Genomic DNA, 26,408 nt, shown 5'->3' on the forward strand with positions numbered 1-26,408 from the left:
CAGATGTGGTCCACATTATTTATGCATGCAGTTATTTTTAAAAGTACCCTCCCTGAACTGTAACATAGTATAGCTGAAGAAGCATGGGAATTGGGAATGAAGGTGAGACCTAGAAGCACATGGTTAGCCTACTCAGCAATTCATTAACCTCCATTTTTTTGCCCCACCCAAGACACAGGCCACCAAAGATAAACACCAAATGCATAACTGATCCTTTAATTTTTATTGCTTTAACATAGACAGTGTATCAATTGAGCAAAATATTAATAAACTACAGAGTGACATGAGTTGAAATAAAATATTGTTTCAAATAATGGAACTTCACAAGAAACCCAGTGGTACATGTATGAAATAAATCAATTGTGACTATACCAAAAAGAAAATCTCATTAATTCAGTGAAACACAAAAGGCATGCAAAATCTCAAGGAGATACAGGGGCTTCTATGTCAATGTCATGAGGCTATTAAACAGTTTGTCCTATTCCTGGATAAATGATTCATTTATATTAATTGCATTAAAAATCATGAAGATCTACAAATGTTTTTGCTAAAGGTTATCTGTAGCCAAACCGTGTAACCGCTTTGAATTGGCTCTTCTGGCGCTGGGCCCACTACTGTGTTCACTCAGCCCACCTGCCTCTGCACAGCGGGTGTGGCGTGCGAAGCAAGATGGTCTGAAACTTTTGGGTGCCACCACGCTTAAGCTCTCAGGAGATATTGTGGCAGTAAACGTGACTATTACCAACTGGTTACTTTGATTTCATCTCAGACGTAGTTTAAATCTGCTCTCATCCTGAATTACACTGTGCATATAGCCTTCAGAAATGTCACTAAGTTTGTCAAAATTATTGCTTATAAAAGGACAAAAATTAAATGATTATTTTATTTTTGGTAAGTCAGTAAAAACATAATCAAAATGGAAAGCAGGGGCATCTAGAAAATCTTTCATGAGAATTTTTGATTTATACTTAATCACCTCACTTGCCCAAGACAATTTTGTTTTAAGTCCCAACTATCAGGTACTCAGTTGGGCATCATATACGTCTGCTTCTGTCTTCAGGAACCTGTTAGTCATGGACACAGAGGGAAAATCATTATGCTGTCATTCAGGCCCAATGAAATTTTCTTTGGAGGGACTATCCCACACAAGGAAGTTTTTCAGAACCAGTTGGAAACACAGCTTAACCCTGCAAGACAGTTGCTCAAATTATCGTATTTATGTCCTCACAGGAATATTGTACACCAACCCAAAGAATACAGAGTCATGATGGCATAATTTGGCAAACCGTGGTACACTCCCAACAGTATTTTTTAAATGCATTTTATGCTTAAAGCCTTAGGAAGGGGGAAAGTTCTGTTTAGCGGAGAGCATAAACTAACACCTCAGACTTGCCTCTTCCCTTTTTTACTAAACACTCTAGTGCACATTTACTGTTAGAAGCTCAGGTCCAGGAAACCTGCCAGTCTAAGCTAGACTCTCAGCAAGTGACAGGTGAATGACATAGACCCTCACAGAGAGGTTCTGATGGTTCACAGAAATGGGAAACTGATAGGACTTGTTGATGGTTCAGCTGGGGTTGCGTAAGACTTGGCTGTTGGAATAGGAAGCCAAAGTTATCTGCAGGCTTTTGAACTATTGAATTTTAATTTATTAACACAAGTCTTTAAAAATTTTAAAGAGATGCTATAGGCCTTCAAGATAAAATATCTGGTATAAAAAATAAGTATTCTTAAACATGCACGAAAATGAAAACTTTAGAACTAGAAAATATCTGGTTGGTAATGAAATCACAGGGACCACTCTGTTAATATCATTTAAGTGGCTTTTGTATATCTTACATTTAAGAGATTTTTAAAGAGATGTTAGAAATCTGAGCCTTTTTCAAAGAGAATTTTCTGCTTTAGAGCTTTCTTTTCTTACAATTGTACAGGCAGCGCTATGAAGACCAATGCATTTACTTGCAAACAAGTAAATGCATTCTCAGCTTGAGGATGACCTGAGGCTCCACTGTCAGAGAGATCAGATAGTCACTCAACTCCCCAGGCCCGAGATAGAGCAGCATGGCCAGCAATGTGGGCAAGAAGAATCTCGCCTTTGGTGGGCTCTAAGAAGATCATACACATTTAAAGGACTATATTTACCTGTAGTTAGGCACACACCACCTACATTTGTGATTTCCATAAAGAAGGGAACATGTGTGCCATGGTTTGAGTCAGTTTGGAATGCAAAGAAACTTGAAAGTATTACAGTAATCCTTGGTCATAAATTTAACCACATAAACACACATTAGTAATACGAAAGGAAATAAATGATATTAACAAATGTTTTTCACCAATCAATGCTAAGGATGGGTTGAAACATGCATTTTCATTATGTTTTTCTCCTCTCTGGACTAAAAGCAATTTGGTAAAGTTTTTATCTTACTTCAGATCACATAGATGAAATATTCACTCATATGTCTGATGCTCTACATTCAATTATCAGGGGTAAAAAATACGCAGCTAGTTATGTATGTACTTGCCTTTTATGTGCTTTGAATCATGTAGGTATGGATTAATGTCATTTTTTTAAGTTTTAATCTTTACTATTACATAGGAAGCCAGCCATCATCTGAAATTTGTCTCTTATTTTCAACTGAAAAAACAATCTCATTTTTCCAGGATGATGTGCTGACTCTTGAGTACAACAAACTCATTTTTAGAACCAGTGAATTTTTGAGCAAGATTTTTTATCCTGTTTAAGCCTCCTTGTCCTCATCAATGAATGGAGCTAATAGTGTTCACCCCATAGGGTTACTGAGAGATTTTAGTAAGGTAAGAGCATCTAACTCACAGCTGGCACATGCGGGCAAGGATCACTCTTGGTCTTGTTACCTGTTGTACCCTAAGAACCTATAGCCATGCCTGGACCATCGTAGTTGTTCAATAAATATTCACTAAATATATGAGTGTGTGACTAGCCTGACTAGCTCTGACACTGGGAAAAATCACCCTTTATCAGTCTAGAAAACTGGCTGAATTTCCATTTCTCATCTTGCAAACGATATCACTAAATCATTCTCAACTGTTACAGAATTTGTCCTTCTGCCTCCAACATGACTCCATACAAACCACCAAAGACAAGCGCCGTATCCTCAACCTCTTAAACTCTTCCTTATCCTTAAGCTCGTCCTCGGGAGGAGGCTGCCTAGTCTTCACACAACCAAAACTTTTCCTTCCTCTGGCTAAAATAATTATCTGCTTTGGCAATTACCTTTCTTATTCCCCCCTACCTCTGTCACTTTCATATCCATGTTTCTTTAGAAGTGCTCTGTACTTACTGCTTTCTCTCCAACTTGTCAAATTCATTTTGAAAGTCAATCCCTGTGTTGGTTCTCATAAAGCTACGGGGACCAAAAGCCAGCCTGCAGCCATGAGCATCTCATCCTGGGATCTGGGTGAAGGCCAGCCCTGCAAACTGTCACTGTAGCAGGTTCCTGGTGAGGTTGGGCTCCATTTGGAAATCGTGTTCAGTTGGTATGAGTGATCTTCTTTTGGAGTGTTCAATGATAGTTCCTATCTTTCCTGCTGGGTGGTAAAAAAATATTCACATGGAAAAATGACTAGTGCTGTAAACTATTATTTCTTTTGCCTGAGGAGAAAATATCTTTGTTCATGCGACTTGGTTAAAAATGACAAAAATAATTTAAAAATTTAACTCTTCTCCCTCTCATTTAGATGTCTAGGATAATGTCACAACCTTAATAAGGACATATTTTTTGGCATATAATTGATTTTAATGACACCCACATTTTCTTTCCTGGTAGAAACCAAGGGTCAAAATAAAAACTCAAAACTATTTTGTGTGTAGATGCTTCTGTCATTAAGCCTGGCTTGTTTATTTGGTAGTAACTTGTAAAATACTAATACTGAAGATATCATAATGATATGGGCAAAGAGTAATGACAAAAGAAATTCCATCAGGTTTTCATCTGAATAAGTGTGGATTCCTGGAATGTGACATATGGGTAAAAATGATATACAAATAAAAGTTCCCAAGTTGCAGAAAATTTGAAGTTTGCTTAAAAAGAATTATTAAAATAATATGCAGGTTACAATCTTTTACCTGGGTACCCCTAAATTTCTGATCAAGTCAGACAGAAATATTTCTGACTTTCCCAAAGGAAAAAATAGCTATTTGATTCCTAAATATGCAATAGGCAGGTTGGTTGACAGAAGACAAGCTGACAAAAGAAAGCACGGATTTCATTCAACTTGATATTCTGATACCTGCTTTGCTTACCTGAAGAATTGCTTAAAATGATACTGAAACAAGCTGGCAATTCTGTAAGGAGTTTGGCAAAGAATGACAAATATCGCAAGGAAAAGTTTTAGATTTCATTCCACTCGTTCTGCCACTACTATACAGAAACCCGTATCCATGGGAACCATATCTCCTAGCATGGAAGTGCGCGTCTCATGCCAAAAGGAGTAAGAATGCCTTCTGGAATGGATTAAAAAACAAGCAAACAAGAAATAGTGGTGCTGAAAATTAGAATTCATAAGTTTAACTAGAACACTTCAGAATAGATTTTTTTTATTTGTCTGTGGCACAGACACCTAAGGGGATGAGAGATCATTTTGGTGCATGGCACAAGAAAAGGACCTTAACTGCAGGTAACTGACCAGGATGAGCAATCCTGACTGTATCATCCTGGTGGAAGGGTGTCAGCAGTCATTAGGCAGATACCTAGGGCAAGGGTGGGTGAAATGAAAGAACTATCCTGAAGGTGAAGGTGTAGAAAACTCCTGAAAATACTTTCTCTGGTCTCAGACATTAGTTTTTTCAGCCATGCATTACTGAAATTGAGGAGCACTAATTACTGGGTTTGAGGCCCAAATTGGGCACTTAACTGTGTAGTCACTGTCTTACTGTGGTATGACTTAAAAGGTGATTTCCTTCGAAACTGTTAAGTATGTGAGGAAGGGTCTTTTTGTGCAGTTATGGTGGTTCTTAACTCTTAAACAGAAGGGCTTTATGGGGGACATATATTTATATTAATACTAGTAAATTAAGCAATTTGCAAAAGCCAGAAGGCACATTTAAGGCTGTTGTATTTTCTTTTTTTTTAAACAATGCGTTTTTTTAAAAAGATTTTCTATTTATTTTTAGAGAGAAGGAAAGGGAGGGAGATTGAGAAGGACAGAAACATCAATGTGTGGTTGCCTCTCACATGCCCCTTACTAGGGACCTGGCCTGCAACCCAGGCATATGCCCTGAATGGAAATCAAACTGATGACCTATTGATCCACAGGCCAACACTTAATCCACTGAACCACCCCAGCTAGGGCAAGGGTATTATATTTTCTAAAACATTTATAGTTTTTCACTCATATTATAAGACAAGTAGAAAAGGATAAGCAACACATCACTGTAGGTATTTATCATTTAAATTTTTTCCTGACCTATTCATCCATTTATGATCAAGAGACTCTGTGAGAAACAGATATTTTAATCTAATAATTTTTACTTGTGATATATAAAAGGGAGAAATGTACATGTCTCATCTTCCTTGTGAGATGAAACCTCCAAGTTTTTATGATTAGAAGAATCTTCAGTGGATTATGACTTCATGGATATTTTCTAACTTATCATTCTGATTCTGGTGTAATGTTTGACGGTGATGCTCATGGCAAACCAGGATGAGATTATCCTTGTAGGTCGTCTACACCCTCTTCTCTTTCTCAAAGATTTTTGTTTCCCCCATAAATTGATTTCACTAAAAGAAAAAGATGAGTTTTGATTAGAAGGGAAAAGCAAATGTATCATCAGAGAGAACACCATTCTCTAGAATGTGATTTGAAAAGATGTGTAGATGGACCACCAAGGTATCATTCTCATTAAAGTTCTGCCATACCCCTATAGAAGAAGTGCTACAATATAAATATATCTCATGTATTCATACTTATTAGATTCATTTAACTAGGCTTATCATGCGAAGATGTATTAATATTTTTTCTGTTAATTTTTCTCATGTATTAGTACATCATTAGCAGATTTGAATTGGACTAAATCTTCCAAAGATGCCAACTGCAAAAATTCACTCAGGTGGACAGATGCCTTTCTCAGCTCTGTGCATCCTGTTCTTATTACTCCTTTGATTTCTACAGCAGACTTTACTCTTGGGATATTTTCCAAGTTCATTTTTTAAATTAAATTTTATTTACTTTGAGCTAAGCTGGAAATCTACTTACTTTGAAGAAGAGACCTTATTCACATCTCATTTTGTTTGAAAAGTCATTTTTTATGATATAGAAGTTATTTGGTAATTGAATAATTTCAAGTTATGTCTGTTCTTTCCACATCTAATGATTCATTCTAAATTCCAACCTGTGGAAAACTGATGCAGAATCAGACATTTGATTTTTTAAATGGGACTCATGATTCTTGAACATGTGGATTTAGGAACTAAGATGTGCATCTAGAAGTATGGTGGTATCTTAAAAATATATTTTCTCAAATAAATTATAAATTTTCACTTTTATCTGAAAAAAAAGGATGTGTCATAAATTTTACTCTTACAGTGTCTACTCTTAGATCAGAAAATCATGGCAATATTTCAATGAAAGAAACTCCCTGTTTTAACTCCTTTATTTAGCCAGTTCTGGAACATAGCATTATCCAAATTTCTTAATTCCTTTTGGCACTGCTTTTTCTTTAAGGGAGTGAACTGTGTCCAGAATCATTACTGTCAACCAGTGTGTAGTTCAAGACAGGGAGGAGTTTATTGCTTTTATCTCCCAGGAAGTTCATGTGCTGAGCCCAGGCAACCCAAAATTCTAGAATAAAATAATTAATTAGGATGAAAAGGAGTTAACATTCTCCCACAATTAATATTAATCTACTAAATAAATACTTTTCCCATACCATTTTGCTCAAGACACCATGCACATCATGCCCCAACTTTTACGCATTTTTATGTTTTGCACATTCTTATCCTAAGACTTGTCTTTTAACATCAACTGGTGCTGCATGTGTGAAGTTGACTTCATCAAATAAACATGATATGGTTGTTAACTCAGTTGCAACAAAGTTCAATTATAGTTCTAATATCATTTTAAAAAAGTAGAATAGGGAATGTATGTTTAAAATTCTTTGAAGAGAAACTATATGTGTGAGAAAAAGTGAAACTGAAATTTAAATCTCCCCAAGAATAAAAAAAGAGAGACAGAGAGACAAAGAGTGAGAAAAACAAAGCACTAGACTCTGAGACTGTTATGAAGTTCATTACCAACTCAGCTAGGGATGAGCACAGTGATTGGGAGTGTGCATAGTGAGCACAGTTTAAAAAAGAAAACAATCTCAATGACTTTTATTTAAAACCATGCTATTAAACTTCATTCCAGCTTCACTGCCATTAACTCTACTTCAAAATTCAATGGTACAATTTAAACAGTTCATATTTTACTCAATGCCAAATGTTTCTCAAACTGGTCTTTTTCTTTTAATTATAATTGCAAGCTGATCAAAATGAATTTTTTGAGTCATGCAGAGCTACTTACACTTCTGTTGGCATAATTCACTGAGGGATATAGTTAGATGTCCCATTTCACCAAGTGGGTAATAATTCTTCCTCTATATCTGAATTATAATGAACCCACTTAAAACCAACTCTCAATGTGCGAAACTACTAAACACAATGGGGCCCTAAAAACACGCTTTTGGCATCAAAATTAATGGAAGTTTATAATGCTAATAAATTGCTTCATTAATAATTGAGGCTGATCTTAAAATCTAGGACATAGCTTAATTGCTCCAGCTTAGTTAGTTTCTGATGGATGTTAGCCTGATCAGTTAACAATGGATATAGACAAGTAAAGATTTATTTTTCCCCATAGCAGAAACCACACATCTCCGTCAGTCAGGTCAGGTAAAGATTTAACAGGAAAATATATTATGAAGTCACTTTCTTTCATTGAAAACAAGTCAAGATCTTATGTCAGTTTTTTGATTTAAAAGTAAAAGGGTGAATGCAATCAAGCTATTACTGATGAATAAGACTTACTTGGACTTCCTATGTCCATTTGATAATACATGTAAGATATTCCCAGGAATGGGAAAGGCTGAATGGCACCTGAAGTTTTCATTCATCCAACAAGCATATATTGATTACTTACTAAGTTTACAGAGATGACAATGACATGAGTCCCCCATATATGTTGCTTATGTTGGTTCAGCCTGCAATGCTTTACATTACTTGCAGCTTAAATTCTAAAAGCGAATGAACTTACAGTAGTAATCAAGTATAAACTTAACACAGTGTGTTTAGCCAGGACTTTGTAATATAGGCGCTAGAGTAGAATTCTGGTTTCAGTAGACATGTCTTCCTCTAAATTCACTCATGACCTGCACTGGGTGGATTTTTTTCTTTGCTGAGCCTCGTCTGACAGCTGCATATGTTTCTTCTGGATTCTCTCTTTTAATCAAGGGTTTTTTCGCAGGAGCCTTCATTCTCCACATCACGACTGGGTGTCTGGGCCCCGCAGGACTCTGAATTCGGATGATCTTGGTTGAGGCGATGTAAGACATTTTCACTGTTTGCACTACAGCATTCATTAAATTTTTGGCTGCTTGGATTAGGGAGGTGACACTGTCCAGCTGTAGAAAAAAAAAAGAAATATAATTCAAGAGTGCAACCAAGATTTAAAGAGGCTTAATTATTATTGAAACTGAAATGTTTCACTGTTTTTGTACCAGAAACAAATGAATTAATTCCCATTATATATATATATATATGTGTGTGTGTGTGTGTGTGTGTGTGTAATTATCTACATCAATCTATACATCTGTCTTTGAGCATTTACCTGTTTATCTTGTGCATATCTTGTGCATATTTTATCTTTTAAGATGATATGTTAGATTAATTTATTTCTCTTGTTTGTCAGTGAAATGGATTCTATAAGTTCTATATAATATTGTCAGGTCCAGAGGCTCACTGTTCTCTTTGTAATGGATCTCCCTGTTTTCAGGAGTTGATACTGAGCCCTTTCTCTAAGAAATGACTGTCCACAATAAAAGCTGTATTGTATATAAGTGAATATATAAGAACAACAACTGAAAACTCCTCCTCTCAGGGAATTTATAGTTTAAACTAAATAGCATATACACATATGAATATACACACGCATGTATACCACTTACTTTCATGAGTATCTCCCAAGTAGTCTTCCCTGAAACAATCCCTTTATTAAACACAGAACTTTTCAATGTATCATGCAATGTGTTAAAGTAGAAAATGCCAAGGCTTAGCAAAGTTGAGTTTAAATTCCAAACCTGCCATTTGATAACTTGGGCAAATCATTTAACCATTTTTCCCTGGTTTTCTCAGATATTAAATTGGAAAAATACTTATTAAATTTAAATAACATGGGTAGAGAACTAATAGAATGACTAACAAACAGTTGATTATTAGTAAATATCATTTCCTTCTTGTGAGAACTGACAAATTGCTTAATTATGAAGATACGCTAATGATATTACTGAAGGAAATCTTTTCTCACATGAATCTGTTTTTAATTGTTATATTGCCTGGGCTGCCTACAAAATAATCTCAGGGAAAAATGGGGCACTATTCCTAGGATCTTGCAAAAATACCTTAAGCTAAGCCAAGTTGATTCATTTTTATACAACTAATGCATCTTCTATTATTTTAGTTTGACAGATTGTCATCTACAACCTATTCACAGAGCGAGCTATGCCTTCTTAGTTGCCTCCTAGTGATGGGTGCTGTCAGGGCCAAAACTCAAACACCAGCACTGCAGTTACTAAAATCCATCAGTAGCCGCCCAGCCTGAGTACTCTACCTTTGCAGGTTGCAGACTCTCATACAGAATACATGAGTGAAGAAAAGTAGTAAGCTCAGTTATGTGCCTAGGGCAGTGGTCTCACTGGCTGCTTTCCAGAAAAAAAAAAATTAGCTCCATTTTATGCCAAGCCTGAAATTCTTTGAAAAGACAGCAACAAAAACATGTAATTTGAAAGGCAGTACTACCTGACAACTACACATCTTTAAGTCTTTTTATGTACTGAAGCCAGAACGTAGAATCTGTGCATGTGGCAGGAATGACAAATGTTTTGCAAACATTAAATAGGATTTCATGAAGCACTCATGTGTTTCAGGGACTTAGTGCTTCCAAATCTGTTAAAGAATCAAAAGAAACTAGACTGTGAACAGAATAACACACTTTGTCATTAACATTACTGTAAGACAGATTGAAGACTAAAATCTGAACTTTTAATAATTAGTGATTTTCATTTAAAACCTCCTGGATCTCATTTGGATTCTGAAATTGTTTCCAATCTCACCATAAGAAGAAGAAAGTATTTTCTAAATCGTGAGTTAGCATGGATAGTACTGAGGATACTTGATACATTTCTCTCTCAAATGTGACAGTATCTGGTTTATGCCCAGGACCTGCTGTCACCATAAAGTCTGCCACAGAAGAGGTCCCCGGAGCCTGCTGGCATTCAGGACTTCCCCAGTAGCTTTAGCTCTCTTACCCTAAAACTTGCATTCTCTAGTCCTCCTCTTGACTTATTAACCTTGTCATGTATAGATTACATTTATTTCCTTACCTGTTGACTTTCTTTGTCATATCAGTGGTATGTGTAAAACCAGTGGCTTAAAGAGGCTGCTTCAGTGCAATCCAGGCCTTAAAATGTGGGAAGTGCATTATCTTCTTTCCTCACTGAATCAACAAAGCCCTGTTAGCACTGTTGGGATCTTTTATGCAGGTCTGCGGCAAGGGCTTTTCTTTTAAAATCCTAAATGGCCATAGTAAAACTTCTCTGGGTGGCAATAAATAAATAAATAAATAAATAAATAAATAAATAAAGCAGGACAAATTATCCATCTAGGAAAGCATGAAGACTAGTTTTGCAGAAGGTTAGGGCAATTTCTACAAGAATACTGTTATTTCATGAGGAAAGCCTGTAAGACATTCTGTGAGATCTTTGCATCTAAGAGCAACGTGTGCTGGATGTGCGGCTCTCTGCTATTAGCCAAATCACAGACGAGCCAAGCAATTGGTAGGGAATTTTGCTGGAGGCCCCAGAAATGGCTCCTACCTACTCAAAGAAAATAACTGTGTAATTTTATGTCTGCAAAATTTATGCATATCCTTTTATCCAGGTCTACTTTCATGAAAAATCCTTCAAGACAAGGATTCAGTAGAAAGTGTCCTGTGAAATCAAAGGTGAATTTGAGTAGGGTAATGCATCTCATAGGGCCTCTGTGTTCAAGTTATTAAACAAAGTTTTCTGAATTTCACAAACACACCTGTGTGAGAAAAGAATATTAATTTACTCTAAGGACCCATGGAGTAAAGTAATCAGATTATACAACTCAGGTCCCCATTTTTTTACATTAAAAATTACATTCAAGGCCTGAAAATTCTTCTGGGCAAATGTGACTTTAAATGTTTACCACAGAAGGAGCCATTTTCCCTAATATTCATGACACTCCTGTCTGATCGATGTGAAATGTTCTTAATCAAGGTTTCAAATGAAGGTAAAAATGGCTTCTAAGGCCTTCAAACCTCCTAAAGTTAATGTGTAAATATGCATTTTCTTACATATAAGCAGTTTTCTATCTCCAGAAACTCCTATCATAAGGGGGGGCAAGGTTTTAAGTAACTTTTCAAAGAGGATTTTAACCTAATTTAAAGGTCTGTATCTTAGATAAATCCTTAAATAGGAAGATAGCCACTCTTCCTATGTCGGTGACCTGTGCTTATTCTTACAACCTGGTGTGGTTTCAAAATAACTGAGCTTATTAGTATATCAATAACACAGTAGGTTTCTCAACATTGTCTATAATTCACAGGTGGCCATACAAGGCCTGTGGGGTGAAGCTGGCCCTCCACCTTGTTTTATTCAGCAGCAGCACCGAGCTCTCACTTAACTGTCCAGGAGAAGTTACCTTTATACAGCCCTGAAATTACACTGGGCCCTTTGAAGGCAACTGTGAGGCTGATGTGGCCCCCAGTGAAAATGAGTTTAACACCCCTGGATATCCAAACACATACTGGGAAGTTCTGCCTCTGGTTTTTTGTTTCTTTGTTTGTTTTGAGGACCTAATGAACATAAAGTATTATGTTTAGTAAGTTAGCTCTTACTTTAACTGCAAGATGTATTTGCCAACAACCCAAGTGATAACCATCTAAAGAGAGTCATACAGGAAACACAGTTTGTTTTATTGCAGTGTTCGTTCTATGATACGTACCCCGTGACTTTGGTAAAGCTACAGTAAAAATTTTCCCACTTCCAAAAATGTTTTCAGACAAAAGTCTCCATCCTATTTAGAGATATGTCTACAATCCTTTGCTACAGGAAAAAGAGTTTAACAACTGCAAGAGGTATTTTCTTTTTCCCCATAAAATGCCAACTTTTCCTCCATGTGACTAGTATATATAGAGCATCTGGAGCTTTTTACAAAAAGCAACACCTAATTTCTGCAATGTAAGCCTCGACAACTATATCCAGTCAGAATGTCAGGGGGAAGACCCTTATCAAAATCCCATGTTAATTATTGATAGTGAAGAGAAACATTGGAGAAAAAAGACATGTTAGTGTTTCATTTTTTATTTTCTAAGTTTCTCATCTACATTATGTCCGAAGAGCAGAATGTTTTATACTATACTATCCTAAAATCCCATATTCTGGACACAAGTCCCTAATTAGATATAATCTGATTATAATCAGATTATGCTTAAGGATAAGCATAAGTGAACCTCATGAGGATAAGGTTAAGTGAACCTCGTTCCCAGTGACGTGAATCTCATCTCCTTGCACCTGGGCTCTCATCTAGGGAAAACATAGTTTCCCAACCCCCGTGAGAAGTGCCCTGCCAGCTACTGCTGCTGGGACTCCTGTGGAGAAAAGCCTGATGTTGCCTGGAGAGATGTATTTCCTGTCCTCCAGCCTTCTCAGTAAACTGATGCCAAGTGTATCTTAGGCTATTCTTGTGAATTTCAATGTTTACCTGAACTGAAAGACTCCTGGGATCTTTAAACTGTACAAATGCAACACTTGAAAGGCAAATGTGTGGTTCCACGTACAAAGATTATGCAAATTGCTAATAATCTACTGTGTGCTTCCTATATGTTGGTGCTATTCTAAGCAGTTAACATAAATTAACTCACAGTAACTCTGTGAGGTAAATACTACTATTATCTCCATTTCATTGATGAGGAAACAAAAGAACCAGATGGCTCGGTAGCTTGCTCAGGATGATACAGCTATTAAATGAAAGAGCTGGAATTGGAGCCAAGAAATCTGGTTCAAATACCTGGTGCTCTTGTCCATTACACAACCCTGCCTCTCAGTGATACGTCACTGCCGATGTGTATTTATTTTCACATGTGAAATAGTTGGAGCAATCACATTAACATTAATGTAATGTCTAAAATTAAAAAATTTGACTACCCAATAACTGCTATGGGAAGGTTATTAAATTTTTGTAATGCACACTGGTAGAAAAATAAGGGTACCTTACTTGCCAAGGTATTTTCTATGGATGGTGGTTTGATAATATTTGTACTCCATCATTTTCAATGTGGCAATTTTTTTCAAAATAACATATAGAAATAGTCATATTTTTATAGGCCTCAACCCACTTACAGACTTCTAGATGAAGGCTATTTTGTAACAAAACATTAAAAAATTTTAAAATGCAAATCTCAATAAACACACCAATAAGACAAAGAAAAACCATAAAAAAATCTTATTATAGCTTCTGCAACATGGAATTGCATAGCATTTGTTTCACCTTTAAAATGTGTCCTGGTGTAAATACAAACTAAACTTTTTTTCTTATTCCCAAATCAAATCAAATAAATGTATTTACCTTGGTTTCATAATAGAAATCAGGATTTGGTTTGCTGACCCTGAAGCTTCTGTAAGGTTAACCCTTACTTAGTTTTAAAGTTCTTAGTTGCTCTGGCTGGTGTGGCTCAGTGGACTGAGCCTGCAAAACGAAGGGTTGCTGGTTGGATTCCAATCAGGGCACATGCCTGGGCTGTGAGCCAGGTCCTCAGTGGAAGGTGTGTGCAAGAGGCAACCACACAGTGGTATTTTTCTCCCTCCCTCTCCTCCTCCCTCCTCTCTCTCTAAAAATAAATAAATAAAATCTTTAAAAAATAAAGTTCTCAGTTAAACTGTTTGGAAATATGTTAGCTAGCACAGGTAAAGTGAAAGGATGTTCATTATGCATATGTGTTGATACATAGCAAGTGACAGCATACAAAGCTATTTTAAAGAAATCTGAAAATTTGCATAGTCTCCAACTTACAGGTCCCATTTCCATCTCTACATTGATCTAACAGTGGTAGTTGTACACCACAGGAAATGTATACATATATTTGTTAGCAAAAATGTATAATCTTAAATCAATGTTTCTATCATCCACCTTGAACCTCTAACAAGAACCTAATTTTATCTCAATACTTGATTAACAGATTCTTTGTTTCTAAACAAAATTTTAAGAGAAATGACCTATATTAAAAATATTTGGATTTTAAGATCCTTGGTCTAAACCTACTACTGGACTCAGAAGGCTGTAATTACCGTTATTTTACTTATAATTATGATTATTAATCTCAAACTCTCATTGTTACCTGAATTCTAACATTCCTTATATTAGTTAAGAAAACATCAAGCAGCCAGTCACCTAAGCAAAACTAAAAATCACTTCGGACTCAGCATTCCCCTTCACCAATCACATTTAGTCAATCACCAAGGCCTTTCAGTCTAACCCAATTAACATCTTTCCTTCTTCACCATCACCACTTTGGAGCAGGTCATTACCTCCTCTAACTCAGACAACTGCATTATGTTTCTGTGTTCTACCTGTGCACTTCGCTCCTCTCTGGGTCCACTCCCTATAATAATGCAAAAATGATATCTTAAAATATCCACTTGTTTTACAATACACTGATGGATTTTCATTGAACTTTAAAATATATCTTCACTCTAAACATTTTTTACAGACTACAAAGCCTTAAATAAGATCTTGTCTTTTCCTGCTTAGCCAACTTTATTTCTTGCTTTTATATTATATGATCCAACCATTTAATGAAACTAAAATATTTTAGTTTGAAAATATACCAGATATTATCTCCTCTCTTCCAAGTCTTTTCACAAGGCATTTCCTCTGCTGAGAAGTAAATAATCTTTTGTCTTTTCACTTGGGAACCTTCTCCTCTTCCTTTAGGTCTCATGTTAAGATCCCAGGAAAGCATTCCATGACCCCCAGACCAGGCCGGATTGTCTTCTCATATGTTCTTACCGCAGTGTATGTCTCATCTAGCATCAGCGTCACCTTAAGGCAATGCGAGTTATGTAGAAGAGATAATACTGTTTTTTCCATGCTGTATAATTGCTTGAGACATGCTATAGCACATATTTGGCAAATAAGTGGATTACTTGAAATAATAGTTACATCATGAGTTATACAACTCTCAGTAGAGAAACCATGTGCAAAATATTTTAAGACAAATAATCTCAATTTTTCTTTTTTTCTAATTTTATTTAGTTATTTTTCAAGTACAGTTTTTTGCCTATTTCTCCCATCCCAGCTCCCCGCCCCGTGCTCCCCACCTCCCTCCCATTTCCCCCCCCAAGTCCTCATCCCTGTGTCTTTCATACTTACTTGTTCCTCAAAATCCCTCCCTTTTTTTCCCCTTAAATTGCCTTCCCTCTCCCCTCTGGTCACTGCCCACTTGTTCTCTATTTCAGTGTCTTTGTTTTTATTCTGTTTGCTTGTTTGTTTTGTTGTTTAGCTTCCTGTTAAAGGTGAGATCATATGGTATTTGTCTTTCACAGCCTGGCCTATTTCACTCAGCATAATGCTTTCCAGTTCCACCCAAGTTGTTGCAAAGGGTAGTAGCTCCTTCTTTCTCTCTGCTGCATAGAATTCCATTGTGTATATGTACCACAATTTTTTGATCCATTCATTTACTGACGGGCACCTAGATTGCTTCCAACTCTTGGCTATTGTAAATTGTGCTGCTATGAACATTGTGGTGCATAGGTTCTTTGAAATTGATGTTTTAGGATTCTTGGGACATAATCCTAGCAGTGGAATTGCTGGGTCAAAAGGCAGGTCGATTTTTATTTTTCTGAGAAAATGCCATACTGTTTTCCATAATGGTTGTACCAGTCTGCAATCCCACCAACAGTGAACTAAGGACCCCTTTTCCCTACCCCCTCTCCAACATTTGTTGTTTGTTGCCTTGTTTATCATAGCCATCCTGACCGGTGTAAAGTTGTATCTCATTGTGGTTTTAATTCGCATCTCTCTGATAGCTAATGATATTGAGCAAATTTTCTTTTCTAATCTTTCCCTAAATGATATCACTGAGAAATCTATATCCAAGGTCCATAAAACAGGAAGATTTTAGCATCTAGGAATGGCACAAAATCTTATGATCAAATGATACTAGTATTTCTGTTTAAAACTCTCAGCACAAACCTGTTGAAAGACAGGTTTATCAAAAAATTCCAAGTTCCCACATTTAGATTAATATCACTCTTAATGATTTTAATATAATATATCAATAAAAAATATGTCCATGAGCTCAAGAATAAAACATCAGTTTTCCAGTAAAAAAACAATATGTGTACCCTTCCCATATTTTACATAAGCAGCCTGCACAGCAGTTAATTAGTGTCTTTGAACTTTTTCCTCTTCGTGTAACTACAATTAAAATGCACTCTGGGTTGGTTGTTAAGTGTGACAACACATGATACACTTGACTAGGGCTTTACACACACATGTGCATAATAAAGCTGTGTTTTTCTAAAGCTACGGTGTTCATAAGCTTATAATGTGAACTGACAAATAATATGAGAGATTCTGATGGAACAAAACTGAGAACAAATTCTACTCCTGTTTTAAAAGCCAAGAACATTTCTTTACAACAACAGCTGAGAGAGAAGTGCTACAACCCTTTGTCCTCCCAGCAGACATGCACACACAGGCACACACGCACACACACACAGAGGTTACACACTTTTCAAAGTAGTGTGAGCCTAGTCCTGCTCATCACAATGCTTTTAATGAGTATCGGTCAGGATCCAGTGAGAAAAACCAAAACTATCTCAGGTGCTTCAAAGATTAAATTTAATACAGGAAATTGATGATTGTGAGGCAACCCTCAAGTCGCCATCAGCATGAACTGATATAATCCCTACTACTGGAGGAGATAGAAGAAAAGGAAACCATGCCAAGCAGCTGAAACACCAAAAGTGGACAACTGCTTGCTAATAGTCTGCCAATTCTCTCCCATTGGTTAAACCCAACTGAAAACCAGTAGTCAAAAAATCTTGGATCAAGAAAGGTTTTGAAACCAAAGTAATTATGTCTGGCAAAATGAGATTTCTGCATAAGCAAGCATGTTCCCCTCAGTTTCAAGATGTCATAGTTTTATCATGAAATCTCATTGTACTTACCTCTCCATATCTGAGATTATAATATTGTGTGTATCTGAAAGAAAAAGCTCACATGTGTTCTTCATTCAGTCCAACATATGTCTACACAGAATCAGGTAGCTATTTTTGCTACCTCTATTTTTGGTAAAATAAAATAGAGTGATGGTGGCCTGGCTGGTGTAGCATAGTGGACTGAGCACAGGCTATGAACCAAAGGATCGCAAGTTCGATTCTCAGTCAGGGCACATGCCCAGGTTGCAGGCCAGGTCCCCAGTGGGGGCTGCATGAGAGGCAACCACACATTGATGCTTCTCTCCCTCTCATTCTTCCCTTCTTCTCTCTCTAAAAAAGTAAAATCTTAAAAAAAATAGAGTGATGGTTTCTTTAGCTCTCAGAGTTTTTATTTTTTAATTATATTTTATTGATTATGCTATTATAGTTGTCCCAATTTTTCCCCTTCCCCCCTCCATCCCACACCTTCCACTCCCTCAGGCAATCCTTACACATGTCCATGGGTCATGTGTGTAAGTTCTTTGGCTACTTCATTTCCTACACTGTACTTTACATCCCCATGACCATTCTGTAACTACCTGTTTGTACTTCTCAATCTTCTCACCTCCTCACCCATTACCCCACACTCCCCTCCTATCTGGCAACCCTCAAAACACTTTCCGTGTCCATGATTCTGTCTGTTCTTCTTGTTTACTTAGCCTGCTTTTTAAGATTACCTCTCAAGGCTTTTATACACTTAAGCTATTTAAGATGCCTCCAAACATGCCTATGCTTCTCTAGACAAATTCCAATATTTTATCAGGAAAATAAAAGCTACAAGAGTATGGGGTATACATACATACATACCTACACACATATACATATACATTGTATGTACTAATTTTAAGTAAAATGTCAGCTTTCCTGTTGTTTTGAAGTACATCTGAAATTCTATTTTATATTGCAAATTTCCTATGTAACCAAGTTTTTCGAGTCTTTGGAAATTTGACCATGCTTTATCATGACTCTATAAAACATAGTGTTTAGTCTCTATTTTTATTTTTATCTTAATTTTATTAAACCATAAGAGAAAGTTTATTTAGAAAGTCACAAATGTAGAAGTGAGCTGTCGAAGAACTGGGCTCAGAGAACAAGTTACAGAGGCAAAAGAAGGGCCTTGGAGCTCAGGGGAGAGAGAGAGAGAGAGAGAGAGAGAGACCAGGAAAACACACCTGGAGAAGGGGGTGAGCAAAGGCAAAGACATGCTCCGTAGACAGAGCTGCACACTGGTCTGCACTGTTAAATTAAAACCTGAATTTCACAACTATCTATAAAGTAAGAGCTATACTGAGAACATGACTAGCTTTAGACAATGGCAACAACAAACCTGGGATAAAGCTGCCAACTTTCTGAACTCTGGTGTGTTACTTGAACATCCTGTGCTTCCCAGTCTCATTTAATTGGTAATCTGGGTGCTATCTTTGACCTACAGACATTATGATTATGTACTGTGTCAGTGGTTTAAATCTAGAATTAGAGGCAGCAGCATTAATTTATACCATTATTATCTCATTCACACACTGGAAGGAAAGGGCAGCAGGTAACAAGACAGAAGTGTGCCTCAGAAATTATTCCAGGAGAAGCCTGGAGCCACAAAATGCTGTTATCTCAGGTGTGAGGCATGGATTATGTCAGGTGTAAAAATTGCACCTTGAGAAAAACAATTAAAGTGTCTTTAAAATGACTGTCTTCTATTTATCTGGGACTCACAAACTTTATATGTGAGTAAGTATCAGAAGGTTAGAAAGTGTCTGAAATGGACAAATACTAAAAAGTTCTGTTCTTGTATTTAGCCTCTTTTCAAATCAGAAATCTCTCTCCTCCTGCCTGGAGTGTCTTGTAAAACACAAAACAATTTTCCAGAGTTGTTCCTATAGATAAGCACAGCTGTCTCCGGGTTGAGAGGATGAGATTCAAACATATTCCAGCCAGCTGGTTGTTGCTCTCCCAGCTGTTTAGAAAATGGGAAACTTTATTGGCCGCAAGCGTCAAACCCAAAGCAGTACGTATCCAAACTAAATCCCTAGGCACTGGATTCAGCAGGACATGGAGGCGCAAAGCCACGTGTGGTCTGTCATCACTGTGATTTTAGCCTTTGTGTGAATTTAAAGAATCGAGCCCACAGGATGACTTTATAGGCGTGTTGGGGAGAGGAGAGAAAGAGCGGAGTCATTCAAACATGGACTCTAGAGACGACCTGAATCAGAAAAGAATATTCCTCTCTGAGCCTGTTTTGTCCCCTGTCAAATGGAAAACCATTTGCAGGATGCCATGAGGACAGGTTAAGTATGTAGCACAATGCCTTGTATGAACACTGATTCACTACCACTCCTATGATTATCAAGGTTTTTAATACAACATTCCTTTCCTAATGGTCATCGTAAAAGTGAAAGAATGAGAAAATGTAAAGTCCTTATACTGGCCTCCATCTTGTAAATTTGCATCCAGGCCATACCCTTTAAAATATTTTTCTTGCCCTGGCTGGTGTAGCTCAGTGGATTGAGCGCGGGCCTGCGAACCACACGATCGCGGTTCGATTCCCAGTCAGGGCACATGCCTGGGTTGCAGGCCAGTTCCCAGCAGGGGATGCACAAAAAAGGCAACCATACATTGATGTTTCTCTCCCTCACTCCTTACCCCCTTCCCCTCTAAAGATAAATAAATAATAAAATATTAAAAAAAATAAAATAAAATAAAATATTTTCTATAATCCTAATAACACCCCTGTGAGGTAGGTGGAATTTTTCCAACATATGGGACGAGGAGTCTAAGACCTGTGGCTCAGGGAACTTGCCCTCGGCCACACGGGCAGCAAGAGGGAAAGCTGGCGCTAACCTATCTGTGTGACGCCAGATCCCCTGCTCTCTCCACCGTCTTGTGCTACTGCTCTCTCAAGAAAAGAAAAAATTGTGGTACATATACACAATGGAATTCTATGTAGCAGAAAGAAAGAAAGAGCTACTACCCTTTGCACTTTGCAACAGCATGGATGGAACTGGAAAGCATTATCCTGAGTGAAATAAGCCAGGTGTTGAAAGACAAATACCATATGATCTCACCTTTAACAGGAAGCTAAACAACAAAACAAACAAGCAAGCAAAATAAAAACAAAGACACTGAAATACAGAACAGGGGGACAGCAACCAGAGGGGAAAAGGGAGAGAATTTCAGGGGAAAAGGGGAGAAATTTAGAGGAACTAGTGAAAGGACACATGGACAACAGCCAAGGGGGGTGGAAATAGGAGGGAGGTGGGGAGCACGGGGGGGGGGCTGGGATGGGAGTAAAAGGCAGAAAACTGTACTTGAAAAATTATTAAATTTTAAAAAAAGAAAGCATTTTATAATTTGATGAAAATCTTCTCATTTGGGACAGTTTTTGCTCTGACTTAGATTTCCCAACCCATTCTTCTTATTCTATCTTTGATATTTTGCACCGATGTGCAAGATCTGTCCAGAAGGTATCCAGCCACGTGATATGAAAAATACAGACACTTATTCAAGAATATACAAGATAGAAGAAACACTGTACATAGGACAATGACAGACCAGTCCCCTTCAAAGTAGGCTCCTTGGCACCTCACACAGTTCTTCCAGCAGCCATCAGCTGTGCTATCATATTTTCCTGAATCTCACTTGACAGTCTAAAATCTCTTCCCCTTCAAAGGTGATTTTAGTTTTGGGAAAAGCCAGAAGTCACAGGATGCCAAATTGGGGCTGTAGAGGGGCTGAGTCACCTGGATGATTTGATGTTTCACCAAAAAACTGCATGAGACGTGATACATGAGTGGCCGCATTATTGTGATGAAGCTGCCAATCACCAGCTGCCCACAGCTGCGGCCTTTCGAATCATCTGAGTAGTTTCCATGGAGGAATGTTTAAACCTAACACAAAATTTGATGCAGATGCATTGATCTACTCACTCAGTCACTTTGAATGTGATGGTCACACAGCACACATGCTCATTCAGTGGCATCTACCACCCCACTGACTAGTACAGTGTGGCGGTTCTCACTCATGCGTGGGCGTTCCAGTCCACTCTCCTTGGCTGCCAGGTTACACTGATGTTGCACAAACCGTTCTCATTATATTAAAAATATCTGGACATTTTCAATACAGAGCTCATATTTCTCCTCTTTACTTGTGGAGTCATTTTTGTTATAACTGTTGAACATTTTTTAGTAATTCCTACTCAGTCTAGGTCTTGTCCCCCCAGAAACATGTGCCAAATGTGACTGCAAATGTTTCCCCTCCTACAATGTAATTGATTTTCGTGATAAAAGCTATTTGAATTTATAGGTAAATCTCCATATTTGTAGACTCTGATTTCTAAGTGTTAATTACATGCTTAGCAATGGGCTGCATGTTGTCAGAGTATGTGTGGGTGTGTTTCTCACTTCAGATGCCCAGGGTTTTCCCTTTTTTTAATCTCACCATCCAATTTAAACACCTCTGGGTCCAAGAAATGCAATAGCATAATGGCAGTAACACAGTGGTCACAAAGAAAGAAGAGGGCTGTCCTCTGGATCAAAGCTTTTGACCTAGGGGTCCAGACACACTGGTATATTTCAATTACTTGTGACATGTGTCACAAGGTCCATAATTTGGTAGTAAGAATAGTTCAAATACTGAAGCTAGAGAATGATTTATGGTTTTCCTACAAATTACAGGGGCTTCAAGGTTATCCCTCTAATTATATCCTTTCACTCACATACATTCTGATATACGTCCTGGAGTAGGAAAGAAAAGAGGAGAGCTAAAACTAGTCTCCTAGTAATCAAGCTAGAAGCCCACTTTATCAGTATGCAGTTGAGTGAAGTGGGTCTGCTCACAAGGAATATGTTCTGCATGAGGAGGTGTGTCATGGCAGAAAAACAAAAAGAAAATTAAAAAGTTTGAGATTTTTTTCTCCAGGAACTGCAGACTGAGGCTAAGCAGGGTGTTCTCCTTCAAAGCCATTCCCCACAACAGTAGGGAAAAACCATACAGACATTTTAGCAAGATCCACAATTCGAGATCTAAATTATTTTTAGTAATCTACATCTAGTAAGTAGTCAATTCTTATCAGTTTACCTTCCATAATGTCTTTTGTGGCAGACTCTAGTGGTTAATTATCCAATACTCATTCCCCCATTCTATCTTGATAACTAAACACTGATCTTGTTCAGAAACAACTTTCCCCAACCTTGAGGGACAAATCGTAACTAGTCTATTATTCTTGACAACTGATTGGTCTAGGGGTGCTTCATGTGACCCTGTCCCAAGTAACTGGGAGGGAAATGTTTGCTGGGTTGGTTCTGAGAAAGATTCTTTTTGTAATAAAAGATCATGTCACATAAAGAGAGAGCTCATTTTTTTTACTTCCTAAAATGTAGTTGTATAAACACATGAAATTTGGAGCTGCCGCGTCCATACTGAACTTATAAGGGATCACAAGATATAGATGATGATAGAGGAAAATATGGAAAGAATCCAAGTTTGATGACATTATTATACCTTGGAAGAACCGTTGCCTGGACTTATTGTGGTTTAAATTACTGATAGTAAATGCCATTTACAATCAAAAGCAGCCCTCCTTACGAATCCTATTGCCACTGCTCTAGGCCCAGCCCAGAACAGCTCAGATGAAGGGGATGCCATCAGACTCCTAGTGGGTGCTCCGCACACGGACCATGTTGGAAACATTGTCATAGCTCTGTCTCTCCAGCATTATGTGTTCAAAACATAGACTCTCCTCACTAGAAGTTTCATTCTATGGGTACTCAGTTTTACATTGGCTTCTACTGGACCTTCTAGATTATGCTTTCACTTAGCATGACCACTCTATTTGTTATTGCTCACCTACACCTAATTTATTCTGCCTCCATCATTCGAACCCCAAAGTATTTTACCTATGTAGTCTCACCATACTCATCTAACTCATATCGATTTTCAACTCTAAAATCCATGTTTAAAGCAACCTATAATTTTAATGAAAACATGGCTATGTATGTATCCAATCATACATGGCTTAGGTATGTATCCAATCAACAAGGTATTGAAAAATTTCAACAATACTCTGAGAAAGAAATGTAAAAATGTGGGCAGAGAAGTCACTAAAAGAGGAGAGAGTGAAAATTCTGGGAGAACGGGAAGAGGGCAAGGCCCAGGCTGCAGTGCGGAACAAAGGCAAGTTCACTTGTGAGGGTAAAGGGCTTAGGTACCGGGAGTCAGAGTTTCCACTTTGCATAAGCATCGATTGGGGACCAATAAAAGATAACCATTCATGTTTTGGAGCAGACACTGGGGACAAGCGTTACAGAACTAGAGACCTCAGCACCGATGAGAACCACAGCACCACTGAAAGAGAGAGACTGAGTAGAGACGTAGCAATGCAAAAAGAGTTACACATTTTTAGAGCACATGTGAATACCCCTCCCATAAGCAGCTCAAGTCCCAAGACTTGTACAATCCAGAGAAATCTGAGTCATTCCTGTCGATATGATACCATAGGTACAACTCTTGGGTTGTGCCGGCCTGGAAAATTCTAGCTACAACACAAGCCTTTTGTCCTAAGAATATGTCTTTGAGCATACCTTCTATTCTTAAAACAAAACAAAACAAAACAAAACAAAACAAAACAAAACAAAACACTACTGTTCAAAGGAAAAATAAATAATTTTTTGCAAGATGGTACAATGCATTTTTCTAGGCTCTTTTTACTTTCAGGATTCTTAGGAACAAATCTATCAATACCGTGAAGACAATTTATACTTGCATTTGTGTTACATTTCATGGTTCCACTTATAATCATGTCATGTTTCTGAATTGTTCTCTTTTAAGATATCTGATAATTATGCCCGATTGTGTTGATTTATTTGAATTAGTCAGAAGTAAGTTATCCTGTGCTAGAACTTTGGCAATTTGAAAATGCTTGTTTTTTTTTTTTTATGAAAGTTTTTTAAATGTTTATTTGTTTATTATTTATGCCATTACAGTTATTTCCACTTTTTCTCCCTTTTCCTATCTATACCCAATGCCTTCATCTCCCCTCCCTTAGCCAATCCTCATAGGGTTGTGCGTGTCCAAGGGTCACGCATAAGTGCTCTTTGGTTCATCCCTTGGCCATCTGTCATCCAGTCTACCCCCATGCCTCTGGCAGCTATCAGTCTGTTCCATCTATCTATATTTCTTTTTGTACTTTGTTCATTAGTTTATTGTGTTCATAAGATTCCACATATAAATAAGATCATGTGGTATTTGTCTTTTACTGACTGGCTTATTTCATTCAGCATAATATTCTCCAGATCCATTCATGCAATCCAAAAAGTTTAAGAGTCCCTTCTTTTTTAATGCTGTATAGTATCCCATTGTGTAAATGTACCACAGCTTTTTTATCCACTCATCTACTGATGGGCACCTTAGGCTATTTCCAGATCTTGGCTATTGTAAAATAGTGCTGTTATGCACTATTTTACACCTCCTATTCTTAGAGGTATAAGGTGATATCTCATTGTGTTTTTAATTTGTATCTCTCTCTGATTATTAATAATGTTGAGCATTTTTTTCATGTCTATGGGTCATCTATCCGTATGTCCTCTTTAGGGAAGTGTCTACTCTTTTGCCATTTTTTAATTGGATTGTTCGTCTTCTTGGTGTTGAGTTGTATTAGTTCTTTGTTTATTTTGGAGATTAAACCCTTGTCAGATATATCGTTGGCAAAGATGTTCTCCCATACAGTGGGTTCCCTTTTCATTTTGCTGATGATTTCTTTAGCTGTGCAGAAGTTTTATTCAAAATATTATTGTATGTAAGGAAAGCCTCCCTTAACAATGCTACAGACAATGCAGCTTAAAGTAATGCTAAGTTTACTTGATGCTAATATTTCATGGTTTTTAATTATTTTGTTCTTTTGGTTCAACAAAATAATAATAATATGGTATCTATATATTGGATATATCTTGGGGTCATGGGCAACATCCATTCTACCTTAAGGAAAAGGTTCTGAACTACATACAGAATCCTTGGGCTATCTCCAGTAGATGAACTTCTATGGGTAACAACACAATCAAGTTACAGCTCAGCCTCATGAATGCATGTTTTACTGGAACTGACAAAGAAGTGAGGCGAGTGTGGAGAAGACAGTTTAGAGTTTAAATAGTAAAGTTTTAGAACAACATGAAAAATAAAATATGAACTCTGCTTGTTTGACCACATCTCTGATCATCTTGGCCCCAGGCTTTACAATTTATTGTTTAAAATGTTCATTCACCTACAAAGGCAAATGACTCTGTCCAGGTGTCTTACAACATCAGTAAAATTTTGTTCAGAGAGTTTACAGCTAGATTTAGAAGAACAACTATTCTAGTTGATCAAATCTAGATTTAATAATAACTAAGTGTTGATTAGTATTGTCCATTTATTTAAATTAGCTCTTAGTATCTGGGATTAATGCAGTTAGAATGCAGATGTGTAATATATATCAGAAATGTTTTGTTCAAATAACTGTTTTAATTATAAACAAATTATGTAACCAAACTTACTTATTAAATAATAAAGTAGCTGTTGTTTTAACATCACAAAAGGGAGTACATCTAGAGATTTCTGATGCCAATATTCTATTTTGAATTCCCTGCTTCCCTCATCGAGATCAGTGGAAGTATGCGTCATTTCTTGGGCATGTCTATGACTTCAATTAACACTTATGTGCTGAGACATTCTGCAGATCTCTACCTTCCTCCCTGACATCTCTTTTGAGTTTCATGACCATATCTCTAATTGCCTCCCGGACATCTACAAATGGATGTGCTTTAATAACCACAAATACAACTTACACCTAAGTCCCCATTTTCTCACTAGGTAGACAGCATAATGGTTAACAGTAATAAAAACCTATTTTTAGAAGAAAAGG

At 37.2% G+C, this 26,408-nt stretch overlaps 1 protein-coding gene across 4 annotated transcripts in view; it reads right to left on the reverse strand.

Annotated features, from left to right (window-relative positions):
- Positions 1–204: 204 nt before the first annotated feature.
- Positions 205–26,408, reverse strand: part of CTNNA3 (catenin alpha 3) — a 1,563,160-nt gene continuing 1,536,956 nt past the window's right edge. For all 4 annotated transcript variants that reach the window (XM_053663824.1, XM_053663825.1, XM_053663823.1 and 1 more), the window contains one exon: positions 205–8,638. In XM_053663824.1, the coding sequence (XP_053519799.1) occupies positions 8,351–8,638 (288 nt within the window). In that variant the 3' untranslated portion in view covers positions 205–8,350. The remainder of the gene's footprint in view (positions 8,639–26,408) is intronic.

The sequence above is a fragment of the Artibeus jamaicensis genome, unplaced genomic scaffold, assembly GCF_021234435.1.
Source record: "Artibeus jamaicensis isolate MK-2021 breed Jamaican fruit bat unplaced genomic scaffold, CSHL_Jam_final contig_332, whole genome shotgun sequence".
Taxonomy (NCBI): domain Eukaryota; kingdom Metazoa; phylum Chordata; class Mammalia; order Chiroptera; family Phyllostomidae; genus Artibeus; species Artibeus jamaicensis.